Source organism: Acromyrmex echinatior, chromosome 10 (genome assembly GCF_024713525.1).
Source record: "Acromyrmex echinatior isolate Ae372 chromosome 10, ASM2471352v2, whole genome shotgun sequence".
Taxonomy (NCBI): Eukaryota; Metazoa; Arthropoda; class Insecta; order Hymenoptera; family Formicidae; genus Acromyrmex; species Acromyrmex echinatior.
In genome coordinates this window covers 977282-1002729 of record NC_141861.1, presented here as the reverse complement: position 1 = coordinate 1002729, position 25448 = coordinate 977282, and the positions used below count along the sequence as shown (strand labels likewise).

The following is a 25448-nucleotide window of genomic DNA, read 5'->3' as shown; positions in this document are numbered from 1 at the left end:
GAAGTAAAGAACTAGATAAGATATCACATAAACTGCGAACTGCCCGCAGGCAACCGCACCGATGCCGGGATGCACGATGAAGATTTTCAGCGGTGATCCAACGCAGCATCACGTGGCGGAGAATGTAAAGATTGGCGATCCCTTGACCCTGGTCATTAGCATCGACAAACAAGAGATGTTCGGTTTGAAAATCTCCGATTGTCTGGTACGCGATGGCCTCGGGTGGGGTGAGCAGCGGCTCATAAGCGACGAAGGGTAAGTCAGCTTGTAGCATTGAAGAGATCTTAGATAAGATTTTAATAATAAAGACGAAGATAGTGACGATGAACGAGCGAATTAGTTTTTTTTTTCAATTTCTTCCTTTCGCGATAGGATCATTCAGCTTGTCTTGTTCACAGTTGTCCGATAGATGGTGAAATAATGGGACAATTCGTCTACAATGAGGACAAAACGGAGGCCAGGGTGAATTTCCAGGCGCACAAATTCCCATATACGGCGAGCGTGTATTATCAATGCAACGTTAGGCTGTGCGTCAAGCAAGGCGGAGGATGCAGTAATACGGTACTACCGTTATTATAATATATAGGACTAGACTGTATAATAATAATTTTCCGCGATGATTGCTAAGTACTACGCGTTTATAATAATTCTTTAACAATTTTATAATGACTAAATGTTCGGGAAATGTTCCTGAATTTATGAACGGTTTATCGTTTGAAAATATCGTGGTATTTACACTTCATTGGCACGATTACTTAGTTCAACTTAATCACATAATATGTTATACGTTATACGTTACGCGCGCGAGGTGTTACGTAATATATGATCCTATGAAAGAAAATACTCGAGCTCCACATCAATCGTTCCTCGAAGACTTGTCACGAATAGTCTATTTTTTGCTTGCAGCCACCGTTATGTAATTCGATAATCAGACGACGCAGAGATACCGCTAATGCCCACGAGGTGAAAGGTGTCGAAGATCTGGACGGTACCCCGGCCACGATCGAAGTTTACAGTGGTCTTTACGTCAATGAAGCATCGGACGTTGGTTCCAAGTCAGACTTCTCCAACGACGTCTTTCGTGAAAGGGTAATACGAATTTATTTGATTTCTGTTGCGGAGATAACGTTAACTCGAAAATAGTCATTCAGTTTTTTTTTAAATAAATGATTACGTATTTTTCACATTGCAAATAAAAATCATTACATATTATATATTATGAATCCACTGGAAAAGACATGAAAATGAAATATATCAATACTAAAATAATAAAATATATATATATATATATATATATATATATATATATAAATTCTTTAATTTGCGAACAGTAGTTTACAATTAATAAAATATATTTTGCTGGAGATTTGTCCATCTTCGATTTTTTGTCGCAAGATCAGATTTGGCTATCTAAAGACTTGACTAAGACAGAATTTCTAAATAAAATGGGATCAAATTCATTTAATTTTATCATTTTCTGAATTTTTCTTTTTTAGGCTCTCGATGACCCGAACACCATTTGCATATCGCAGAGGAGTTTCGCTATTGGGATTGCCGCCGCCGGTCTCATACTCATGCTAGCTGTGGTAGCCGCCATCCTAATATTACTCGCCAAGAGACGGCACAAGAGCCTGTCCACGACGGGATCGTCCATCTACAGTGGACCGTACACTAACACCGCTTACAGCCACAGTAGCTAAGTCCGCCTACAGCACTTAATAATAACTAAGTTCGACGCGAGATTAAGATAGCCGAGATGTGGTTCTACAGTAAATCGAGTTACCGTAGAAATATCTAATTTTTATGATGTTGAAACACCGAATTTGACATATGCAAAATTCTAGAATAGATTATCGATGAAATAAGAGAGAAAAAAATGTTGAAAATCTAACTTTTAACATATAACGTAGAAGGACTGATAGAGGTCGGAGGCGCTTCTTTGACTAACTGCACACAAACATTACTAGATTTCTCTAAAAATTACGCATCCTAAATTTTCGGCACTTTACTGTAGAACCATCTTAAATTCATTGCGTTCATTGATTTTCATTTTGAAATTTACTAAATTCTTTATAATCTTAACGTTTTATATTAAATTTTATCAAATCTTAACGAATTAATACCAAAAGTATGTCAATTGATACACGGATACTTACGACTCGCTGATTTACGTAAAATACACACAAACAGTCTCGTCAATGCGCGTGCCTTCCGACCATGTCTTCCGATTTCAGTATGCAATTTAGTAATATTTCGTTATTATTTATTACAATTTCAGTAACAAATTTCCATCAGAAAGTACAAGTATTTAAAAAAATTTATTGCAATTGTTTTATAAAATACTTCAAAAATGTAACTTTCAAAGTCACTATTTTGAATTTGTATTAGTAAATTTTGAAATTCTCATTAGAAATTCAAAATCCTCGATTTAAAAAATCTTTGGAAAACAATTTCCAGATAATTTTAATATTTATAAAAAGACAATTAGATCTATCTATAGACATGTGTACTCTGAAAGAGTTATAAGTACTTAAATCAAGCATTAACAAAAAAACAACCCGCTAATTAATTGCACTTTGTCTAATAATTTGCTGCGAATATATCAATGGCAGTGGTATAACTTTGAAAGTGTAACTAGAAACATATATGTGCGAAGTTTAAAGAAAATTTAATTATAAAAGTAACTAAGATTCAGTATGATGTGTGCATGAGTTGATTATTATAAACTTCAATAAAACTGCCAGTATGAACGAAATGCCACAAAGACGCAAAACAATTACAATTTCGTAGAAACGATTTTAATTAATTAAAATCCGAAATCACGCACTTACCCTATAAATTATTCCGACGTATACGACAATACGATACTCGAATGAGTGTGACGTATGCGAGCGCTCAACATAATCAGATTGTAATTCATTTATAACGCTTAAACATTAATATTAATTAGTCTAATTGAAATGAGACGCTGTTCCAATATCAGTATATTCCGGATCATTCAGGAGCAATCATGTAGTAATATTTTTTAATGATAAGTGCACGCTTCAAACGGTTCTAATAAAAAAAATTCAGCTTTGAATTAAAATGTAAGAAAGTACATGTTTGAGGCACGCCGGAGAATACCGATGTCGCGACAGCTTGGAGCGTTTAGATATTAATTGACGAAGACAAGGAAGTTCTACTGCTAACGCAGTCGCATAACTGGGTCCAACGTGGTGATGGGTACATGACATGTAAAATTTTACATTTAGAGAGAAAGAGAGATCGACACCCGGCGTAACATAACTGTTAATTCCTCAAGCACTGTATGCTTCCGTGTAAGAATAAGGTGTTGTGGTATAGTAGTTGTCTGGAAATGACAATGTATTGCGATAACTGTTCCGGACTTTGCAACGCCGATGCTTATACGTTTTATCAGAAGCAGACAAATTAGTCTTCGCCAATTTAAAGGCTAAATGATTCTTAGTGATAGGTATTCAAGTTCTTGAAAGTTTTTAATCATTTTAAATTGTTTTGAATATCGTTTGTAACTGAAAAGTCTTGAGTCATGAATATCTGCGTTCTTAAAAGCGTGAAATGAAATTTGAAATTTGAATATTTTGTAAAATGATTGAGGACCATCATCATCTTTAATGTGCTTGCGGGGATAAACACTCTTACGCCAAGTATCGTTATTAAAAGGTGTCTTAAAAGTCGATACAGAGCAAAGTATCGGCCTGTTATAGATTTTAAAGAATGACATGTAGTAAATATGTTTTTCAGAGTTTTCTCAAATCTCTCGAGAGTATCTCGCTTGCGTGGATACGGGCCTTCGAATGTTGCGCACGAATTTACGTAAACTCAGGGGCGAGATCATCCTTTCCTTTTGTACTAAGTACACCAATAGGGTAAACGGTTTCCAGTCCTCCTAGTATTATATCCTCTCGAAAAGTGCAATAACTTCGAAGCGTTCCGTGGGTCCCGTGGAATTTCTGTCAAGGATTAGAATTGCCCGGCGAATGGATCATACGTGATTTCTCGTCGCGCCATGGCATTGGTTCATAGTGATCATTGGGGACGAAAATGCCTATATAGTACTTCTTTCTCGCGTTAGAAGGTAATGTGAATCCCGATGCTCCCACAATGTTCCTCTGGACCCTTGTCAAAATCAAAAGAATCTACAACGAATTTGTGTAAATAATAAACATTTAATAAAACTAATAATTGTAAGGTGTTCCTCTCAATAGCCCTTCGATACGATCCATACGATCTTTCTAAGTCTTCTTATCGTTTAATTCTTCGTATTAGTACGGATAAAAATGATTCATAGTCCGAATTCCTGTATATAACTTTATGGTATAGACCTTATGCGATATCAATCAGAAGTTTGAAATCTTCTCTGTCGACTGAGATAATTAAGTTATTCAAAAACGCAGTATATGTATACCTGTTTAAAGAGAAAAAAAATACTTTTTTCACATGTCGAAAAAAAATTATTTTTTAAATGCGCACTAATACATATTGTTATCTGAAAGTACTACATGTTAAGAATATCACCATCCTAAAATTTTAACCTTCCTAAAAAAAGTCAAAAAATAAAAAAGTTACGATTACTACTGAATGCTACGTTTCACTTCTTTACATCTTCGAATATTTTTTTAACATATTATTTGATTTGTAACGTTATCTTTAATAAAATACATTCTAATGTTCAAAATATATTCCATATTTTTTTTAGTATCAGACGGATAGTTTCAGAATGATAGCATCAGTTGATCAATTTGGTCCAGTGTGATACTTTATAAAAATGTGACAACGAAGGATTAGATTGCAAATAGGTGCCTTGAAAAAACTTTTTTTTAGAACTCTTCATATAATTTCAGAATGTTCATTTAAATTTCAAAATTTTTCAGATTTTTTTGTATAATTTTTTAACTTTTTAGATAATTTCTTAGATTTTATTATACATTTCTATAAAAATTTAAAGCACTCTCAAAAGCACTACATTTTATTTACTATTTTATTATTCGTGAAGATATTAAGATATTTTATTATTCATGGAAATATTAAGCTCGAAACATAATCAAGTTCATTTGAAAGCATATTTAGACATAATTCATGTGTAAATTGTAAATTTCAATGTAGGTAACGAAATTTTATGCATTAAAAATTTTATTTACGCATTAATTCAGTGCATGACTCTCATATACCCTTAATAATTCTATTTATTACTTCTCATTCTATAATTTCTGAAGAAAATTTATAAAATTTGAGAAGTTCAAGATATTTTTTTTAGAAATCTCTTCATAAATTAAAATATGATAAATTCTCAAAAATTTGATGGGCATGCAATGTCTCGAGAAAAATTTACCGAAAGTTTCTACAAAGTTGGAATGTCCCGAAATGATATACCAAAATTTGAGACGTGCGACATTGTTCCGAAGAGTTATTATTGTTCTAAAAATTGTATCTAACAATAAACTATAAAATCAAAATTCAAAAGAAGAGATAATATCCTAGAGAAAAATACTGGATCGTAAGATCAATAATATAAATCTTTTCGGTATTTTTTCTCGAGGAGGAAAATCTCGAAATTATAAAGAGAAAATATAAAAACATGCATAATAAATAATAAATAAACCTATGCAAATAATCTCAGATATATATACATATATGTTATGCTTTTTAGCACATACGGATACTTAAAGAGATACTTAAAAAATAACAAAAATAACATCAGAGTTTATAATGGCTGCGTTCAACAGGATTTTCTTAATATTCGACTGTGATTAGAATTGTTTAAGGATTAACATAATTCCCCGATTAATTACAAAGATTTAGAGCAAATAAATATTTTGTTTATTTACAAAACTACTAATCTCTACAGCGCAATGTAACTTTGTATAAATCATCTTAAATACTAAAAGTACTTGTATTAAAAAATTGAGAATTAATTTTGTCATTATTTTATTAAACATTTCTAGACATTTTCATTAGAGCACAGATAAAAAAATACTAATTCTTGTTGAAATAACTTTCGATCCAGATGGTAAACCGTTGATAAATTTTTGTATTACTTTTAAGGGGATGCTGACGTACGAAACTGTCGATATCACAGGTTAGAAAACGTAGAATAGAAAATCCATTTACATGCTTAAAGTGTACAGAGAAATAAATAAAGAATACTTATCTTAATCTTAAAAACGGAATTTTAAAAATATACATATATATATATTAAAATATATTTTGTGACATTGTCTCGATTTTTAAATTTCGTAGTTGACTTTTCGGGACATTGCATATGTCCATCAAAATATTGAGATGTAGGAATTTTTTCACCACAATGATTATCTTGGCAAAAATAAAAATTGGAGCGTATAAGTTAAATGTAAGAAGAAAATGATGAAAACGTAAACGAAACTTTTAGGAAGTGTAAATTGGGACTTAAAGTGTTTTAAGAAGTAAACTTTCTCTCTCTCTCTCTCTCTCTCTCTCTCTCTCTCTCTCTCTCTCTCTCTCTCTCTCTCTCTCTCTCTCTACGTTTCGCTATTCCAATTTACATTCCTAATTTCACTTATTTCGCCTTATATTCAATTTACGTTTCAATCATTATTTCTGCCACGATAAAACAAGGAACGGAAGTGTTTCGAATGTCACAAACAAATAATCAAACGCAAATTATCAAACGCGAGTGTCTTCTTTCTTTATTGAATTATATATATAATTCGCTTTTTGAAAATATGATATAATATATATATATAATATATATATGTATATAGTATAACAAGAAATATAATTAGACTCATATGACTTCTATATCAAATTTCTTTTCGGCTTTCTATGATGTGCATTTCGGATGAGTAATAGCTTTTTATTAACGCCACAGAATTGTCAGTTACTCAACCTTTCCTTCCTCTCGTTACCCTCTCGTTACTATAGATTATATTTATACACAGATAATTCAGGTCAATTTTCTTTTTTTTTTTATCAATCATTTTTCCACAACTTCTCGTTAGTCTTTCTCTTAACTAGGATTATACGTAAGCTCAACGCGTTGCAACTCTCCCCATGTAGCCGAAAAAAATCGATGGACATATCCGTTTTCACAGGAGAACCTACTTCGTAATAAATATAAATATATATTTATATCTCTTCCTAAATACTTGTACGAATGCATTATGCTTGTCCGACATCTGGAGAAGTGGCGAATGACGTAAGTCATTCTCTTTGTCGCTGTAAATTACCAAAACGAGAGAGAACGCGATCACGGTGAAGTACGTTGTCTAAGTGCGGAGGCACAGCCACTAATTTATCTTACAGTACCGATTACCGATGCGCTATATCATAATGCGCAAAAAGTAACACATGTACATCGGTACATACTCGCAATTTGTCCGCGTTATCTACATAATTTTCAGAACCGGTCTCATCGACGTAGTTCAGGAATGTGATCGATTAAATCTCCTTGTCTGCATACCGCAACTAAACTTGATATGGATAGAGAACCAATTAAATTAATGTTAACCTTACATTACTCGCGTGTAAAACACATCCTAGTCTTAAAAATCTACTAAACCTACAGAGTAAAATTTTACAATTGATCGAATACTGCAGAAATTGTTTGGCAATTAAAAAAAACTTTTACACTTATCTTTATCTAAAAAAAAAAAAAAAAAAAAAAATTTATGGAATATGAGATTAATCTCTTTAATTGTGTTAAATCGTCAAAAATAACAATGAAAGTGAACAATTATCAATATTTGTAAACCTATAAAATCAATAAAATATCAATAAATTTTTATTAAAAAATGTGCCGAAAAAAATAACAAAAAATCTAATCTTTTTTCAAATAAGTTTTACTTAAAAAAATTTGTAATTTTTTTTATCCGGAGATTCATACAGAAGAGGCACTAAACATGTGATAATATATATACCTTACCTTTTTTTCCGATCGTTTGGATGGGCTCTACAATGTCAACGGCAAACCATGGTCACATGAAACGTCTCGAGCAATGTTAATAAATTTTTTGAAAAAATTACTTAATTAAATATATTAAAATGGGTATGTGCTCCTAAAATTTAACGGCGTTACTGTTTTTTCAAACGAAAATTCTAAGTTTATCCCATTTCGCTATAAATCAAGAGCTCTCCTTAATAATAACGCTAATTAGCATCCTAAAAACTTATAAATAACTTATTACGAAAAGTATTCTAGTTGAGATAGTAAGTTTTTAAAATACTAATCAGTATTATCAGATATTAAATAAAATTGATAATTGTATATATATTTACACATGAATATTACTAAGCATCAAAACTTGCTTTAACCGAAAATTCTTCTCTCTTATTTAAACATTTCACGATTTATTTCACTTAATATCGTTTTGCACGTATCTTTATCAAATGATATATGAAATATTATCAACTTTTAATTGTAAATCATCGAAGAGTACAATGAAAATTGAGATTTAATGCCGAGGTGTACACTCCATGCGAGTAATTACGTTAAAAAAAGTTCACGCAAATAATGTAAGGTTACATTCCCCATAGCAAAAAATGTCACAGTTACATCATAACAATTATGTTTATGTCATGGTGACGTGCGAATGTCCGCTTTATCACAATGTAATGTCACAGCAATGTCATGGTGATGTGCGAGTGTCTTTATAACATGTGTTATTTTGTTATGACAATCTCACAGTGACATCATATTTTCTTCCTGACTTATTGTGACCGTGAATGTGACTCTTTACTATGGGAATCAATATTTGCAATTTTTTGCAAAAATTAATTTCTCATCGTCCTGCAATTTATCAACCTCAACGATAAAATTTTGAATGAGAATAATACAGAAATATTTCGGATTTAAAATTCAGAATGTTAGCTCACTACCGGCTAGTCTTATCTCTATATCACGATTCTATTTAATTGCAGAACAGAAAAATTCATTCGTCAATCCTTTTACCAATATCCTAATTCTGTAAATCTTAACAAACAATTCGATGTCATTATATTATCATTGAGCAGATTTTTTTTTCCTATCTACTCAACAACAATATATCTATATCGACACTGTAGATAAGAGTTACAGAATCTTAGTATAGGATGTTAATCGACGCGACCGGTCTCTTGTCAAGAATTAAGTGTCACGTTCACCGTAGTTCTCGTTCGCTTTGCAGTCTAATTGTCTAAACATAAGCAACTGTGATAAAAAGATACGCTTAATGGTAAGATACGTTGCTTTCTGTATCGCTAAAGTAACTCCATTTTCACGTCGTTCTGACACACGTATCTCGTGTTCTTATCGGGAAGTAGCGCAAAACAAAGATCGTGATGTTTCTCGCTATTTCTCGCAAATCGCACACTCTGTCGCGTCTCTACTATACTATACAACAAATAAGAAAACAAACAATTTTCTGCTGCGACTTGTTACGCAGAACAACGATTCGATTATCATTAAAAGGACGCTCAAATCAACGGAAGGACTTCATCAAACAGTCAGGGGAAAGAAAGAGAGAGAGAGAGAGAAAGAGAAATAAAGATGGTATTCTTTTGTGCGAACATCGATATTGCAACTCGCATATAAATCTTTTCGTATTTTAGATATCGCGATGATTCCCTATACTCTCTTTCTGTCCTGTCTTCCACCGATTTATTGCTCGTCGTTGTCCATCATCTTACATCGCATTACAAAAATAGTAGGGTATACGAATGTGTGAGGTCTCGCAAACTTATATTAACTCGTTCTCTTTAAGAATGCTCATGTCCGATTGAGAGATGACTGTGTTAAGTGTTTGCCTTTTTTCCGTCTCTCCGTGGAATTTCTAAAATAAACGAAAAGGAAATTACAAAGCCACTTGAGAGCGATGGTAATAAAAAATTCGTCATATCTGCTATATATACAATAACTCAATCCTTATTTTCGATAGATTAAAATCCGATGTAGACGTCGTTGAGAATAATACACATCGCCAATATCGTCGAATCGATGCAACAAAGTTAAAAATAGTTGCGAAAATCTTTCGCTATAACATGAATAAAATAAATTACAATGCGAATAATAATAATTTCAATGTGAAATATAAAACAATCTAAAAATATTTTATAATATCCATTTCTACTAATATAAATTAACTTTTACTCTTGATTTAAGGATGTAATATATTTATCTTTTAACAAAATGAAAAAAATTATTTAAAAATTACAGATTTTTCTATATTGTATTATAAGTAATATAAAAAGTTTAACAATGATTTAGTATCAGGATAAAAAATTATTTCAAATAAACTTTATTAAAAAATAATTAAGATAAAATAAGAAAAATATGTTTAATTTAAACTATAAAACTGTATTATTAAAGGGAAATACAGATATTGACCTCATTATTAAATTGCTTTATATGTATACATTTATTTTTATGTATAAAAAAGTATAAATTATCAATTCCAAATCACTTTTTGCGGAGACTTATACATAAGTTCCTTTTCACTTTTTTTTATTCTAAGAATTAAAAAAGATAAAAAATAAGTTAACCAAGGTTAAAATTAATTTACATTAGTAGAAATGGACATAAATCTCATAAGAATTAAAATAATTTTGGACAGTCGTACGATGGCACGATGTCAAACAGATGTATACGCACTAAATCGGCTAAATAAACAAAATGAAGAAAGTAAATACGAAGTTGTTTGCACGATTGTTACATGACTTTCGCCGAAATTTGTTGGAAAAGAGAGAAGCGGCAATCCTAACAAATCCAACGCTCATGCGACGCTGTATATAATAGTTGCTTTCCATTTATTAAAACTCTAATTATCAAAACTCTAATTTTCTCTCTCATTTGTGGCGTCACAACTCAATTGAATTCCTTTTCGTTCAGTGAGATTCAACTGAGTTTTTATCTATAATTTACTCAAGATGTGTTTTACTGAATCTTGTTAACATTAAAAGCGAGATTATAAATCTGTGTTGTTACGCGATAACTTTGTCATCAAAGTAAGTAGTAACGTCATTCGCCTAAGTATAAAATACACAACTTTAACAATTACAAAAACAATATATTAGGTGCGCAACTAAGTTCTCGCTGTTATTTTAATGAAAATGCATCAAAATAACAGCGAGAACTTAGTTGCGCACCTAATATATAGACACAACTTTAAACTTAGTATCACTTGTGTGTAAATGGAAAGCAATTATTACGTCCGTGTGTCATACCCTGATACGGTTTTTCCCACGTTCTCTTCTGTCCTTCACGCTCTCCTGGTTCCGCGTAGAGATACTGTTAGTAGATCACATGAATTTAAATGTACGAAATTCGCGGTGCCGCAAGGTGTGAATGATACGTGACGGCGATCCTGCAAGGTGAGCTCCTTTGTATCTCTTCACCTATCATCATTATTATCTTAAAGAGATGCGTGAATTGCTTTTCTGCTTAATAGATACAATTATACTTCTTTTTCTTTAACTCACTACAATGACATTAGGTACAGTTAAATACTATGCTTGTGCGCCCATACACACACACACACACACACACACACACACACACACACACACACACACACACACACACACACACACACACACACACACACACACACACACACACACATACGCACGCACGCACGCATGCACGCACAAAGCAGACACAGATCTCTTTACTCAAAGTGTTTTGTGGTACCTACATCTTCTTCGCTTTTTATATTCATTTGGATCTCTTGTCTTTCTTTCTCTTCTTAGCCTATAACGGGAGTCTGCCACACCTTCTCACGAAGAAAAAGTAGTGTCATCTTTGCGTTAATGGCTAAATAGATGAATTCCCGTGTACATCGCATGCACATTCTCGCTTTTTTTTTTTTGGACTATCATAAAAAGATAGGCACACCTTCACCTACGTTTCTGAAGTACAATCACCGTAAGCGAAGCTTCTGGATGGATTCTACTTGTTTTCACGGAGCAACGCGGACACTTTTCGCGGTTACGATTATAATGTATTATCTAATCTAAAAAGGTAAGGGGATCCTATAAAGTGAAGCCTCCGAATTCCGACCTGTTTGTTAAGAGAGGCTGTTTTATCGATAAAATCGACACTTTATATGTAACAATATCAATATTGCACGTACAAATATACATAAATTTTCGTAGAACAATAGTGTTTTAATTAGACGTGTAAGTATAACTCTAAGAACTTCACGTTGTTTATTTTGTGTGTGTAAACAACTAGTTTAGGAATCACAATTTCGTAAGTGCAGATTACAAAATTTTTATATCAAGGAAATGTTACGAACATTAACAGCTTGGACGCCATATTGGATTAAAAAAGTTAAGAAGTAAAGCTCTCAATTTAAACAATTTTTTCGTTCTTAGCATAAACTCTACCTCAGACACATATTAATGCGTATACTTTAATCCCGGAAAAGAATTTTTGAATCTGTAAAAAAAGAAAAGAAGTAATTTTTATACAAAAATTATTGCATTTAATCGGTGAAATAGACGACTTTATAGGATCCCCTTAACAGTCGATTATTTTTTCCTTTTACGAAACTATTCTGTTTGCTTTGTAAGAGTGTACTTTGTAATAAGTTATAATTTATGTTTTCTTAATGTAAAACGTCACCGCGAAGTCGCCAGAAGGTAGACGGCGAGAACGACTTTCCTTCCTTGGGATAGGTAGCTTCATCTGTTGATACTGTACAACATCCCACCATTACCATCACCATCAGTACATTTACTACAGATAAAGCTACACTAACAAAATATTACTATCGAGAATCTTGCGTTAGTGATAGTAACATTATTAATACGCATAATACAGTACACCGTTACAGAAATAAGATACGTAATATTGTCTAAAAATTCCTCTCGTAACTGGAATGTCACAATTACGCATATAATCGTACACATGAAAAGTAGCATGATGTATGAAGGAAAAAAAAACAAATAGATAACGATCCTTTTTTGTACTTGTGGGAAGCCATCCATTACATAATAGTGTAGTTGCGCGAAATCTGTCCGCGCTGATCCGTCTAGTTTTCACAGACGGAGATGTTTTTAAGTCTTTGTTTATTCCTGCACTTTCTGAATTAAGGCACAATAAGTTGAAATAAAACAAACGTTTCATTTCAACTTATTGTATCGTGTGTACCAGCTCAAAAAATGCAGGAATAAAAAACAGACCTATTAATTGCCGCGATCGCGTGTCACTCCTATCGATGTAGTATATATATATATCGCCATATATCATATACATATATATCGCATATGCCTCTATTTCGTTGGAACAAGTATGCGAAAAAAATATATGTATCGTATAATACGCACGCACGCACGCACGCACGCACGCACGCACATATATAGGATGACGAAAGATTGACACTCTGAAATATCTCGAAAAATATAAGTTTCATATATTTCAGATAAAAATTGTAGGGTTTAAAAAGGTCTCATAATAATATTTGTCAAGATCATGGTCTTATTCCTCTCAATTTCATTTGTACACTAAAAATAAAAATAAGAGAAATAATCTTATGAATTATCTTCTTAATGAAAAAAATATTTTATTATAGTGTTTTAAAGAGCTCTTGAGATAAGAAATACGAAAATATGCAATAAATGAAGTTTCCATTAAAAAAAAAAATCGATTTATCTTGACCTAATCTTGGCAATGATACCCCAAGATCAAACTAGTAAGATTGGTAAATAGATCTTAAACAACTTATCTCAAATAGTTTTCTATGAAACTTATATTTTTTGAGATATTTCGAAGTCCCAGTATTTTTTCTTCATCATGTGTGTATATATATATATATATATATATATATGCGTGTGTGTGCACGCGCGCGCGCGCGCGTATGTGTGTGTGTGTGTGTGTGTGCATCTCGAATTCGCAAATCAAAATACCATAGCAAAAATTTTCCGAAAAAATAAAAAGTTTTGTATATACATTTTTCTTTCAAGTAAAATTTTTTGAGATATAGTTTAAATATAACCAGTTAAATATAACAGATTAAGTTTAGACAACTACCTATCTATAAATCACGCGTGCGGTCATACACAGTGGCAGATTTACACATTATTGCACCTCAAGCATTTTCTTGGCACCCCTTTCAGATGAACGATAATAAAAAAAAAAATGGTGTCATCGAAAGATACTATTTTTCTGTCTAGCGTCAAGATCTTATTTTTATGTGCCAAAATGCTACCTCAAGATGCTACATTGGCGGAAATGCGCCATACCTAGCAACCTTGCCCAAATATAAGATTAATTTTTATCTCAATTCGAAGAAGGATAGCGTCTTTATATCTCTAGGACAGCAATTCTAAAGGCGAATCCTTGTAAGCATCTGTTTAAATCCACTACTGCGTGCAGTAATGAGCGTGCACTTTATAATACATATACATACATAATTCGTCTAAAGGTAATCCATAATTGGCCATATTTAAACCCTTATTATTTCACAAATTTGCCTGAAATACATAACCTTTTTATTTAATTTTTTTGAATATTTTCTCACTGTGATATTTTAATTCGCTAATTTTGGAACAGTCTGTGTATACATATACATACATACACACATATATGTATATGTATATTTAAAGATGTGTATGTGTGTATGTAATATATGTATTATATATATTATATATACGTTTGGACATTTAGCTATTATCTCTTATTCATCAAATCAAAAATTTGTTTAGATAAAAGTTGTATACAGGACGAGTTTGATAAAAAATTTACTATGTTTTTTTTTGAAAATAGTTAAATATAGAGGGAATATATCTATTAGTAAAATTATAAGACAAGTAAGGAGATATGCTTTGATGACCTTGGGAAATCTAATTAAATGTCTTCGTCTTTTTATAATAAAAACAAATTCTTTTAAATTAATATTTCTAAGTCATTTTATCGACAGTACTCAATAAGTTGAAGTCGAGAAGTTTTTGTATTAATGTTTTTTCGAAAATTTAATTACTTTCAGGATATAAATTTTAAAAATTCAGACTATAAATTTGAAACAATATTTTTTATTATTACTTTAATATTTTGTCATTATATAGGGGAGACCGGGATCAGTTGAATATAGGGATAAGTAGAATCGAGGCTACATTAAAAACAAAACATGCGAGACATGCGTAAATGTGTCTGAGCACGCAGCAGCGACTTGTGGACACATCTATGATAGAAGTTATGCCACAATTTTAAAAAATCGTACACCTAAGTAAATATTTTTATTCTTAAAGTTTTTACTATCGTATATGATTGTCTGAGATATTTGATTTCTACTTAGATAGTAAGTGTAGTTCTTACTTAATAAAGCCCAACAGATTTTTTTTGTTTATGTGTTATCATATATTGTTAATGTTTTTAAAAAATAAACGGATGGGGATAATAGACTAACCACAGCATGGATGATCATTTAATGACGACTCTTATAATATTTACTCAAAATTTTATTCCTTTAAAGAGATTTTCCTCAATGTTATAAGTTTAGTTCCCTCATGTCCAATCTCAAAAACTAGGCTTATTCGATGTGTTTTTGCACGAAATGAACAAATTTTGCAAAAAGAAGTATTGTTTGCCCTGCGAAGCGAATGTTTATGTTTAAAATATATTTTTATAAAAGTTTTATTAATATGTAGCCAAAGATGTAGCTTAAAATACATTAATCTTTATTTTAATAATTTTAGTCGAATTACTCCGGTCCCGGGGCTAGTTGAATCAGATGGAATGCATTAGAAAAATGCATTTTTTTCATATCATCATTTCATATCATTAGTTATCAGTTTCCCCTTATTAATAAAATATTATTAGGTAGTCAAATGTATGTAGTAACTGGGGTAGAATTTTTTTCGATAAGTCTCTTAATTTTGTCTGTAAAAATTCGAAACTGAAAAATGAGTCTATTAGCACCGGTCTCCCCTAATCTTCAAATTGAAGGGCCGAAACGTTTATTTGATTCGTTTTGTTACATTCACACGAGAATAAAGAATTTTCCGTGCATCCGAACAGCTGATATAGGCTCTGATGGACTTTTTCATATTTTTTACTGCTAGATTCTTTCAAATCTCATTTTATATATTTGTTAATCTTCATTATGTAATAAATGTTCAAAATGTTGACAAATGTTAATTTAAATGCTTTCTTCTAATTTTTGAATTATGATCGAAGGAAGAATCATCTTTAACATCCTATCAGTGATAGAAGAAATAAAAATATTTTTCGAAAAATAACGATTTAGGAGTTAAAAGAAATCCAAACAAGTTTTTCACAAAAACTACAAGCATGTTTAAATCAACATGGTGAACATTTATTGTAATATCTATTGTAATAAGAAAATTTGTTTCAAACTTATAGTCTTTTTTTAGTTTATGTCCTAAATAATTATATAATAATTTTTGAAAAAATGCTCATACATAAAAGTATTCAGCTCATTACTATCGATAGAATAATACAAAAATATTTCTTTCCCTTCATTAAAAAAAAAAAAACTTTTTTTTGGTAGTAGAAAACCAAGATCACATTTAAATCTAATTAATAAATACCTACAAAAAAAATCTAATTAAATACCTATTAAAAAAAAATATCTACATATTTTTAGTTAAAGCGGATCTTAGTGTTTAAATACGACCATGTGAATGTGTATACATTCTAATTCAAGATCATTTAAAGTTACTCAAAATAATGAAAGTATATCCCATTATTTATCTTACAATAAGTGTTTTCCTCCTATCCATAATCGTTTTCGAAAAAAATGTGGTCAATTTTTTATCAGACTCACCCCGTATTATATACATATATACAGAATATTTAATTAAAATTACAATACTTAAGATAAATTCCTGAAATCATTTTAAGACGAAAATCCTAATACCAAAATACTATAATAGTTTTTGAATTATAAGCATTTAAAGATAGTGAATCGTTATACTGCCTAAGTTTGCAATCAAGTATGAACAGCAAATGTCAACCATACCTAACACGCAAACTTTAATCGATATGATTCAGTAACTTCAATGCCTTATAATACAAAAACTATTATTGCCTCGATATTTAGAAATTTTATCTTAAAATGATCTCAGATATTTATCCTTAAGCATTGTTACAATATTTACCGAATCAATTTTTTATCTTGCATATTATATCTATATGTATATAAATATATATTTTATATACATCTATACAGAGTGATCAGACCATCTAAAAGATTACTCACTCGTGAATAGAGTGCTTCGCTGATTTCCAATTTTTAGTAATTTCAAGTAATTTCAACGTGATTTTAAAATGATTTCATTTTTTATATTTGAAATAATTTCAAGCGATTTCAAATATTTCAAGTGTTTAACTACGTAATTTAAATTTGACTTCTTGAAATGACTTTAACTGAGTTCTGCTTTAACTTGATTTCAAATTAATTTCAATGAATGCTTAATTTCGTGAGTGAATAGCTCCTCAATCGGTATCATCCTTTTTTTTCTCGTAAATGGATAGTAGTCGGAAGTTAGGAAAAAATGTTTCATTACCAAAGTCTTCACAAATAACTCAACATGGTAACATTTTAATTTCTCAGTCATTCACGATAATGACATTGAAAAAATACAACATAGCTCAAGTCAAGCTCAACTTAAAATCTCCAATTTTTTATATCTGGATGACTTTGATATCTGATTTCCCTATTTTTCTCGAAAGTAAGTGATATTAAAAAAAGCTTAAGAAAAAGTTGTTTGTTTTTAAAAGAACTATCCAATGATATCCAACTCTATGTTTACGATCTATCTTATCCGATCTATGTTTACATTAAAGATTTCAGATTTGATTCAGATTTACTGTTCTTTCGATAGTTTTCGGAAAATCAAAACTACTATCGTTAAGCAGTTCATATAGGCTTTGATAATAAAAATTTTTTCCCCAACATTTCTGACTATTTATTTCCAAGAAAAGAGAATGGTATGGATCTGATATACCCCGCATATATGTATATAATATCACATTTTACGCGTCAAATAGACTTTATGTACATGCAACATATATATTAGCACACATATGATACACGAAAATAGAGAGGAATATAGAGAGGAAGATAGAAAGAAGGAGAGGACAGAAAGAAAGAGAGAAAGGATGGGGAGAGGAGAGGGAGAATAAAAATATTTAGCTACAGCTATTTTCCGTCATTTACTTCGAGTAAGTATTGCGAGAAAATTTACAGACTACATATACTATAGATTTTCAATATTCCCAGTGAATAACAAAATGCAGCTGAGATAAATATCACTATTTCTCAAGTGTTAAGTTAAGGAAAGTATAGTTCTCAAGCACTAAAAAAGAGGGGAGGGAGAGAGCAAACAAGGAAAGGAAGAAGTGATATATATATATGTGCCTATATATGTATGGAGTATTCTCTGTCAAAAAAGCCACTCCTTCTGTTCAAAATTCACACAAATTGTAATCAATATTTAAAATTGAGTGTATACATTAAAAAAATGAGAGCATACAATAACTGAGTTTACATTTAAGTTTGAGTGTAAACGTTATAAATATTTATTTATATATTATTTATATATTATTTATATATTATTTATTATTTATATATTACATTATAAAAGTTTATTCTCAATACTTGTATGTGATACTCAATAGATAAGTATAAACCTTAAACGGCTTAATCCTTTAGTGTTATTTTTGTATTATTTTCAAAATTGAGTGTAAGTCACTTGAATATTAATCTTTATGATTGAGTATTAATGCTGAAATGTTGAATCTATAGCCATCATGTTGAATCCACCATATTAAATTATTAAAAAGAGTACTAAACAAAGTATATAGACATTTTGTACCTACAGTTTGTATCCAAAAAGAAATTTTTCGATTAAGTTGAATTTTAGACAAAGGAGGTGGCTTTTTTGACAGAGGAAAAAAATGTGTGTGTGTGTGTGTATGTGTGTGTGTGCACATGATACACATGTAGTATTAAAAAAAAAAAAGAATGCTTAAGACGAAATTGCTAATATGATTTGGGATAGATATTAAACACGAAAAATTATCTGTTATCGAAAATAAGAATAGTTTCGATTTTTCGTTTTCTGTAACAAAGCGAAAGTAGTAAATTCTAAGGCTGTGAATACTGTGATGGCTTCACGCTACTTAACTACTGCTTGAAACTTATAGACATAAAGATTATATACTGAATACGTTTACATATTCACTTATAATTAATGACACTCACGGGTACAACCATGAATTGTGATTAATCAAAGACATATCTAGTTAGAATGTTCCGTAAGTGTAAAATATTATATCTTACAGTTCTTCGATTGATTATTTTGTTTTTCCTTGCAGCATTTCGTAAAACATAATAGAAATTTTCAAAATACAAGAGAAAGAAAGAAAGATAGACAAGAGGAAGAGAATACGCTTGTAGAAATTATATTTAAACGTTTTATAGAATATGTAAATTCTCATTATTCACGTACAATAAATACGTATCAGAAGAAAAAGTAAGAGCTGGCATTGTTAACGCGTGGCTAATTTTTAGAATTTTCATAGATACATACATATTACGCTGAGGTAGCACAGAACAATTTGTTTAAAAAATGGACTCGGAATCGGGCAGCGACGTCCCCAACATTTGTTACTTTTGTGAAGTTGGCATTCACTTTTACCAATTTAGATTTCAAAGGGTGTTTCTTGTAGAATTTTACCTGCAGATGATTGTAGTAATCATTATTTTATTTATAGTTAAATAAAAATGCTACTGATATTATATTTAAAAAACAGGTTGGAATTTTTTTTAGCTACAACTCAAATGGCACTAGATTTATATATGAAATCATTAGTTAAAAAATAAGCTTATAATCTTTTTTATATTAAATGAATTTCTAACTGTTGTATAAAAATCGATTGTAAGCTAATTTTTTAACTACAAATAAAAACAGTGGTACTTCAAACATCTACAATTTCATATATAAATCTGATGCCATTAGTAACGTATTTATCTTATTGGCATATTGCTTGCTAAATATGCATTGCTAAGTATGTGTTCCTACCAATAGAATTGCAGCAACTGAGTTCTCATTTGTTGACAACTTGATGCCTTCACGATATAATTTTGAGTAACAATCAATTTGTCGACAACTTTAAAATAATCATAAAAATTCGAACTTGCCGTCATGTTGTCATAATAATATGTAATAATCACACAATGTTATCATATTGTCATATTGATTACAGATAACATTGATGCAGTTACCTCGCCGTTAAACTGCTGGCAATATATATATATATATATATATATATATATATATATATATACACATTGTTGCTTGCATGTTACAATGTCAGTATGTTCAAAACCGTTGAAAACAGCAAAATTTACGACAAGTGGCCAGCATCATGAGCAATCACAGATTTGTGCGATTTTTCTGAAACACGCTTTGCTGAATGAGTATAGGACACGCGTCCGGTGGCACACAAGAAGATTTACAAGAATTCATACGAGTCCTCATTGAAACGTATTTATTGCTCGAGTCAAACGGCCGGTCATCAAGAACTAGACAAAGATTCAACATTTTAAGCGTGCATGATGAGTGATCAGATAGCTTTATTGAAAGAGAAAGGAAACGCTGCTTTACAAACTGAAAATTATGATGAAGCCATTAGATGTAACACAAATGCTATCATCTTGGACGGCAATAATCATATTCTCTATAGCAATCGCTCAGCGGTATGCAAAGTCCGAAAAGTATCAGCAAGCGCTAGAAGATGCCGAAAAGACTGTCAATTTTAAACCAGATTGGGGGAAGGGTTATTCGCGTAAGGAGCGCTCTTGTTTACTTGAGCAGGTATGATGAGCCATCAGAGCTTACGAGAAGGGCCTACAATTGGATCCAAACAATCCACAGCTTAGAAGCAGTCTGGTCGAGGTGAGGGCTCAGAAAACAGCTGTTGTCTGCAACTAATCCATTCAATTCACCAGATATCTTTCTCAAGTTGGCTAGTAATCCTAGAACAAAGGGATATTTGTCTGATTCTGAATATATGAAGTTACTGCAAGAATTGCGAACCAATTCACAGAGTCTCAGTTTTAATCTCCAGGACATCAGAGTGCTCACCACTCTTAACGTGCTGTTAGGAATGAGCGCTGACATGGAGGAATCGATGGAAACTGAGCCGATGAATTCATCGGAACCACCGAAACCTAAACCAGAACCAAAGCCTCAGAAGAAAGAGGAAGACAATCTTCCACCTGAAAAGAGAAAAGCCTTGGAAGAGAAGAAACTTAGTAATGAGGCTTACAAGAAAAAGAGGCTTCGAGGAAACTTTAGAGCATTATAATAAAGCTGTGGAATTGGATTCGACATAGACAAAATAATCAAAGAGGAAAAGAGAAGGTTTATATCGATTCGATTAAAGCAGAAAAGAAACTTGAAAAAGGAACTTGAAATCAAAAGTAATAAAGATGATGATTATCCTGCCGCTATTAAACATTATTCCGAGGCGATCCGAAGAAATCTGAACGATCCCAAGTATTACAGTAACAGAATTTTCCTATCGTTAAAAAAAAATTCTTGTCTTTCAAAAATCGGTAGCATTTTTATTTTTTAACTAAAAACGAAATAATAACTACAATCATTCACAGGCAAATCCTACAAGAAATACCCTTTAAAATCTGAATTGACAGTCAGATGTCAATTTCACGGAAGTATATTTATTGACCGATGTGATGGCAGCGAGTGTATCAAAATTAGCGGGTAAGATAGATAGTAGAACATCTCTTTGGATCGCCATTAATACTAAGCCGAAAGACTTTTGCACCTTGTAAACGTACTCAGCAAAGATATAGTCTTTGTTTTCATACATTAATTTAATCATCATACATATTCTCCTGACAGTCGGCATTACCTTGACAAATTCGTACTTATTTGTAACTCTAACGGTAATGTTCCTTAAAGATAAATCTCACATTCATATAATATCTGTAAAACCGCAGTAAAATCGCAGTTAATATCTTCATCATATTTTATGTGCATACGATGTGTGTGTGTGTGTGTGTGTGTGTGTGTGTGTGTGTGTGTGTACATAATAATATTTTGATAATAATTAAAAATTTGTCTAGTAACTCTATTCAGTGCACCACCGATTCGCTCGTCCGGACACATACGTGTTTTATCCTTCTTCCCATTGTATCTCATCCTAGCAAACAAAAAGTCTAAAATCGAGACATAAAAGTCCTGAAGCTGTCTCTCAGACATTATGTCATAAAGATGTCCTCAGAACATCTTATGTTCCCTTTTTGGACATGCATGTTGTCTGACATAATTCAATTTTACTGTGAATTCAGTGCGACTGAAAGTTTTAAGAGTAAGAGTTAGTTTTTCATCCTTCTAAATAAAAACAATTCGCGTAACAGTATATTATTTTTTCTTTTCACTCGAGATGTACATATGTATATCCTTCTAATAACATCTCTGTTGTTTCTCTTTAAATAATTCAGGATACATATATATATATATATATATATATATATATATATATATATAAAATGTGTGTGTGTGTGTGTGTGTATATATATATATATATATATACATATATATATATATATATAGAATTATTTACATATATAATTATACGTATATAAATAATAATTAATATGGCAAACTCTTAGGAATATATCGTGTCTCTCTGAACAGTAAAGCTGAACAGTAAGTTGTCAATCTTGATTATTGTTCATAATCAAAATTGTGTGACTTGCATTATCAGTGATGTTATCCTGTCAATCCGTTTGCTTAAAATTGTACCTGATTCCGACGGGTGATGGTCACTTTCACCGTTCCTGGAAAGAAATATTATTTCTGAGGATAGAATAGAATTCGTTGCTCTTCTTGACATATATAATACAAGTGAGCTATTCTGATGCAAATATAAATGAATGTCATTAAAACAAAAAATATAGGGAAAAGTGGGATAATTGTGCGCATTTTGGTTTATCACTTTAGCACTTTTAGGATAAATGGAGCCGCTAACAAAATTTCTAGGCTAGATGTAATTCTTTTCAAATATAACTACATAAGTTATACAATTTGAAAATGTAATTAATGGCAAAAGTGAAAAAAAAATTATACATTTTGATAATAATCTTGACATCTAGAAAATAAGATGATATAAATATTCTTATTTATTTATTTAATCATGCATACCTTATTAAAATACGTCATTGTGTGCGTCTTTTGAGATTATTCATTGAATCAAGTTAAAAAGTCTGTGAGTAATTGATTTTCTTCTCAAATCAATTCGCGGCGGGAAATTATGCGCATTCAAAAGTTTCTCTCAATGAAAAGTGCACTATTTGTGGAGAATTCGGAAGATATGGAACACTGGCCAGTCGACAAACTAAAGTAACATAATATTAATGTTGTAATTTCGTATTCCACAATATAAATAATAATATAACACATATGTTACGTAACAGCTCAAGGAACATACAAAATCGAAAGGAAAGAAAAATGACGTAGACTTTGACGTCAAAATGATGATTTTTTTGTTGATTTGACAAAATTTGACTGTTTATATTGACTTCAACTTCAAAAATCACATCACAGTAATGAATTCCCCTTCGCACAATTCCTCCACTTTCCTCTAGCTACATCAACTGTAACTCATAAAAAAAGCCTACGTAAAAACAAAATATGTTTTCTAAGACAAAAAACTTCATACAACAAATTGTAATCAGATATAGTCATAGTCGATGTAAAAAAGAGTGAAAACATGTTCTCCTAATGTCAATCTGATGAAGCTGATTAAATTAATATTATTTGTATCTCTTGCCAATCCGAGTGCATAATGAACATGAAAAATATATATACGGTATGTGTAATGTAAAGAAAAGTTAGAAAAAAGTGTGCAAAGAATACATTCAATGTCGTTATAACAAAGCTACAAGAAAACATTCCAGAATCGTTCTTCTTTAATTTTCAATCAAATAACGCTTAAAAATATACACATTTACAAAGAAAAAAGTTTCTTTTTCTTTGTAACATTAAAAATAAAAATTGGACAGGAACATTTCTGAACATTTTCTTATCAATTCAGAATAATATCCCGTGCATGTTACTTTATTTAAGCACGGTGCAACAATAAAACATGTGCAATGAAAAGATATCTCTCCTACTTTTTTCCGTAAAAAAGCTTTTAGCTTTTTCCAGTATCTTTCTCTATATATCAATAAATTTGTATTTTTGCCTGATGTTAATCGTTATATCATAAGCTCAAAAAGGCCATAATTATCTCGAAAGATGTATAATATGTATATAGTCATTTAAATTATTTAATAAATTTATGGAAGTAGGAATTACTTTCCAACATGTTGTCGTGCAAACAAAAAAAAACGATAAATATTAGTAAAGATAAATCAACGCACGTGAAGAAGCCCCTATTATACAAAGAAGACACTGTGTGTGTGTTTTGTGTAATATTTTATACTTAAGTTCTGTACCTTATATTATACTGTCTTCCACAGGTTTCGCTTTTAAGAGGAGACAAGAATGTGTCAAAATTGTGTTACACTTTATTCTTCATAAGCAAAATGAAAGCAAAAAATAACTAAATCTTAAGCGACGTACTGAGGGTAAACATCGAATTCTTTTCTTTCTCTTTCTCACTCACTCTCTTCCATTCTCTCTCTTTCTCTCTCTTTCTTTCTTTCTCTCTTTCTCTCTACGCTTTTTGCTAATTTTTCATACCTTCTCTGATGTCTTTGGGTATGTTCGATGGGAGCGATGACATGGAAGATGTTTGATAAAAATTGGGTCGTGCGCCGCTTGGTGGCAAAGATGTTATTTTGGACCTGAATTGCACAAGATAATAAATTTATAATAAGATTGGAAACAAGACCGTTTATGTTAAATAACATTACTTTAACGAAGCTACGGTCTGAATGTTAAGAAGTTGAACTATTATATATATTCATATAAATGAATTAATTTCAGAAATGATAATTGCGTGCCGATATGGTTATTGGACTTTCAACATAATCAATCTGAAATATTAATAATCCCCTCCAAATTTCCCAAATTAATCTTAAAAAACTTATTGCGAAAAATATTGCCTCGGTCGGGAGTCGCACCCGGATCTCTTGCATTCCGTCCTAAGCCTTTAGACTACCGAGACATATAAATTTATAAATTTATCGTAAAAAACAAAAAATAATATTTAATAAGAATAGAAATAATGTGAGTTTCAAGGCTACCTATGTTTGCGAATTTTCTGATTTCTGCCGTCAAAGGAAATCGGCGTACCGGCACCCGAGGTGTTAGACGAAGGTGGCCTGTAAGGCCGCGGGCAGCCTTGAACAACAGGCGGTGACGATACTGGTGCATACTGCAACCGGGAATTGGATGGTACGCCTGAGTGCATCAATCTCATGTCCCCTGTATTTACGAATATTTTAAATGCTGTTTAAAAAACGATTTAACGAATG

The 25448-nt window shown here is 31.3% G+C and overlaps 2 protein-coding genes and 1 pseudogene across 10 annotated transcripts in view; 2 read left to right on the top strand and 1 right to left on the bottom strand.

The window, feature by feature from the left end:
* Nucleotides 1–4696, top strand: part of pio (zona pellucida domain-containing protein piopio) — a 38465-nt gene extending 33769 nt beyond the window's left edge. Inside the window, exons 6-9 of the mRNA XM_011060080.2 lie at nt 50–255; nt 399–561; nt 907–1089; nt 1497–4696. Coding sequence (XP_011058382.1) covers nt 50–255; nt 399–561; nt 907–1089; nt 1497–1700 — 756 coding nt within the window. The 3' untranslated portion in view covers nt 1701–4696. The remainder of the gene's footprint in view (nt 1–49; nt 256–398; nt 562–906; nt 1090–1496) is intronic.
* A 1119-nt stretch (nt 4697–5815) lies between these two features.
* Nucleotides 5816–25448, bottom strand: part of LOC105148335 (uncharacterized) — a 53517-nt gene continuing 33884 nt past the window's right edge. For 4 of the 9 annotated variants that reach the window (XM_011060024.2, XM_011060032.2, XM_011060014.2 and 1 more), the window contains 4 exons: nt 25218–25398; nt 24712–24815; nt 22771–22805; nt 5816–9803 (listed from right to left, as the gene is read on the bottom strand). In XM_011060024.2, the coding sequence (XP_011058326.1) occupies nt 9711–9803; nt 22771–22805; nt 24712–24815; nt 25218–25398 (413 nt within the window). In that variant the 3' untranslated portion in view covers nt 5816–9710. Of the gene's footprint in view, nt 9804–21515; nt 22806–23169; nt 23363–23918; nt 24495–24711; nt 24816–25217; nt 25399–25448 lie in introns of those variants that run through there. The other 5 variants (XM_011060059.2, XR_846423.2, XM_011060042.2 and 2 more) reach the window with 5 other exon arrangements.
* LOC147908196 (stress-induced-phosphoprotein 1 pseudogene) lies at nt 18072–21395 on the top strand (annotated as a pseudogene).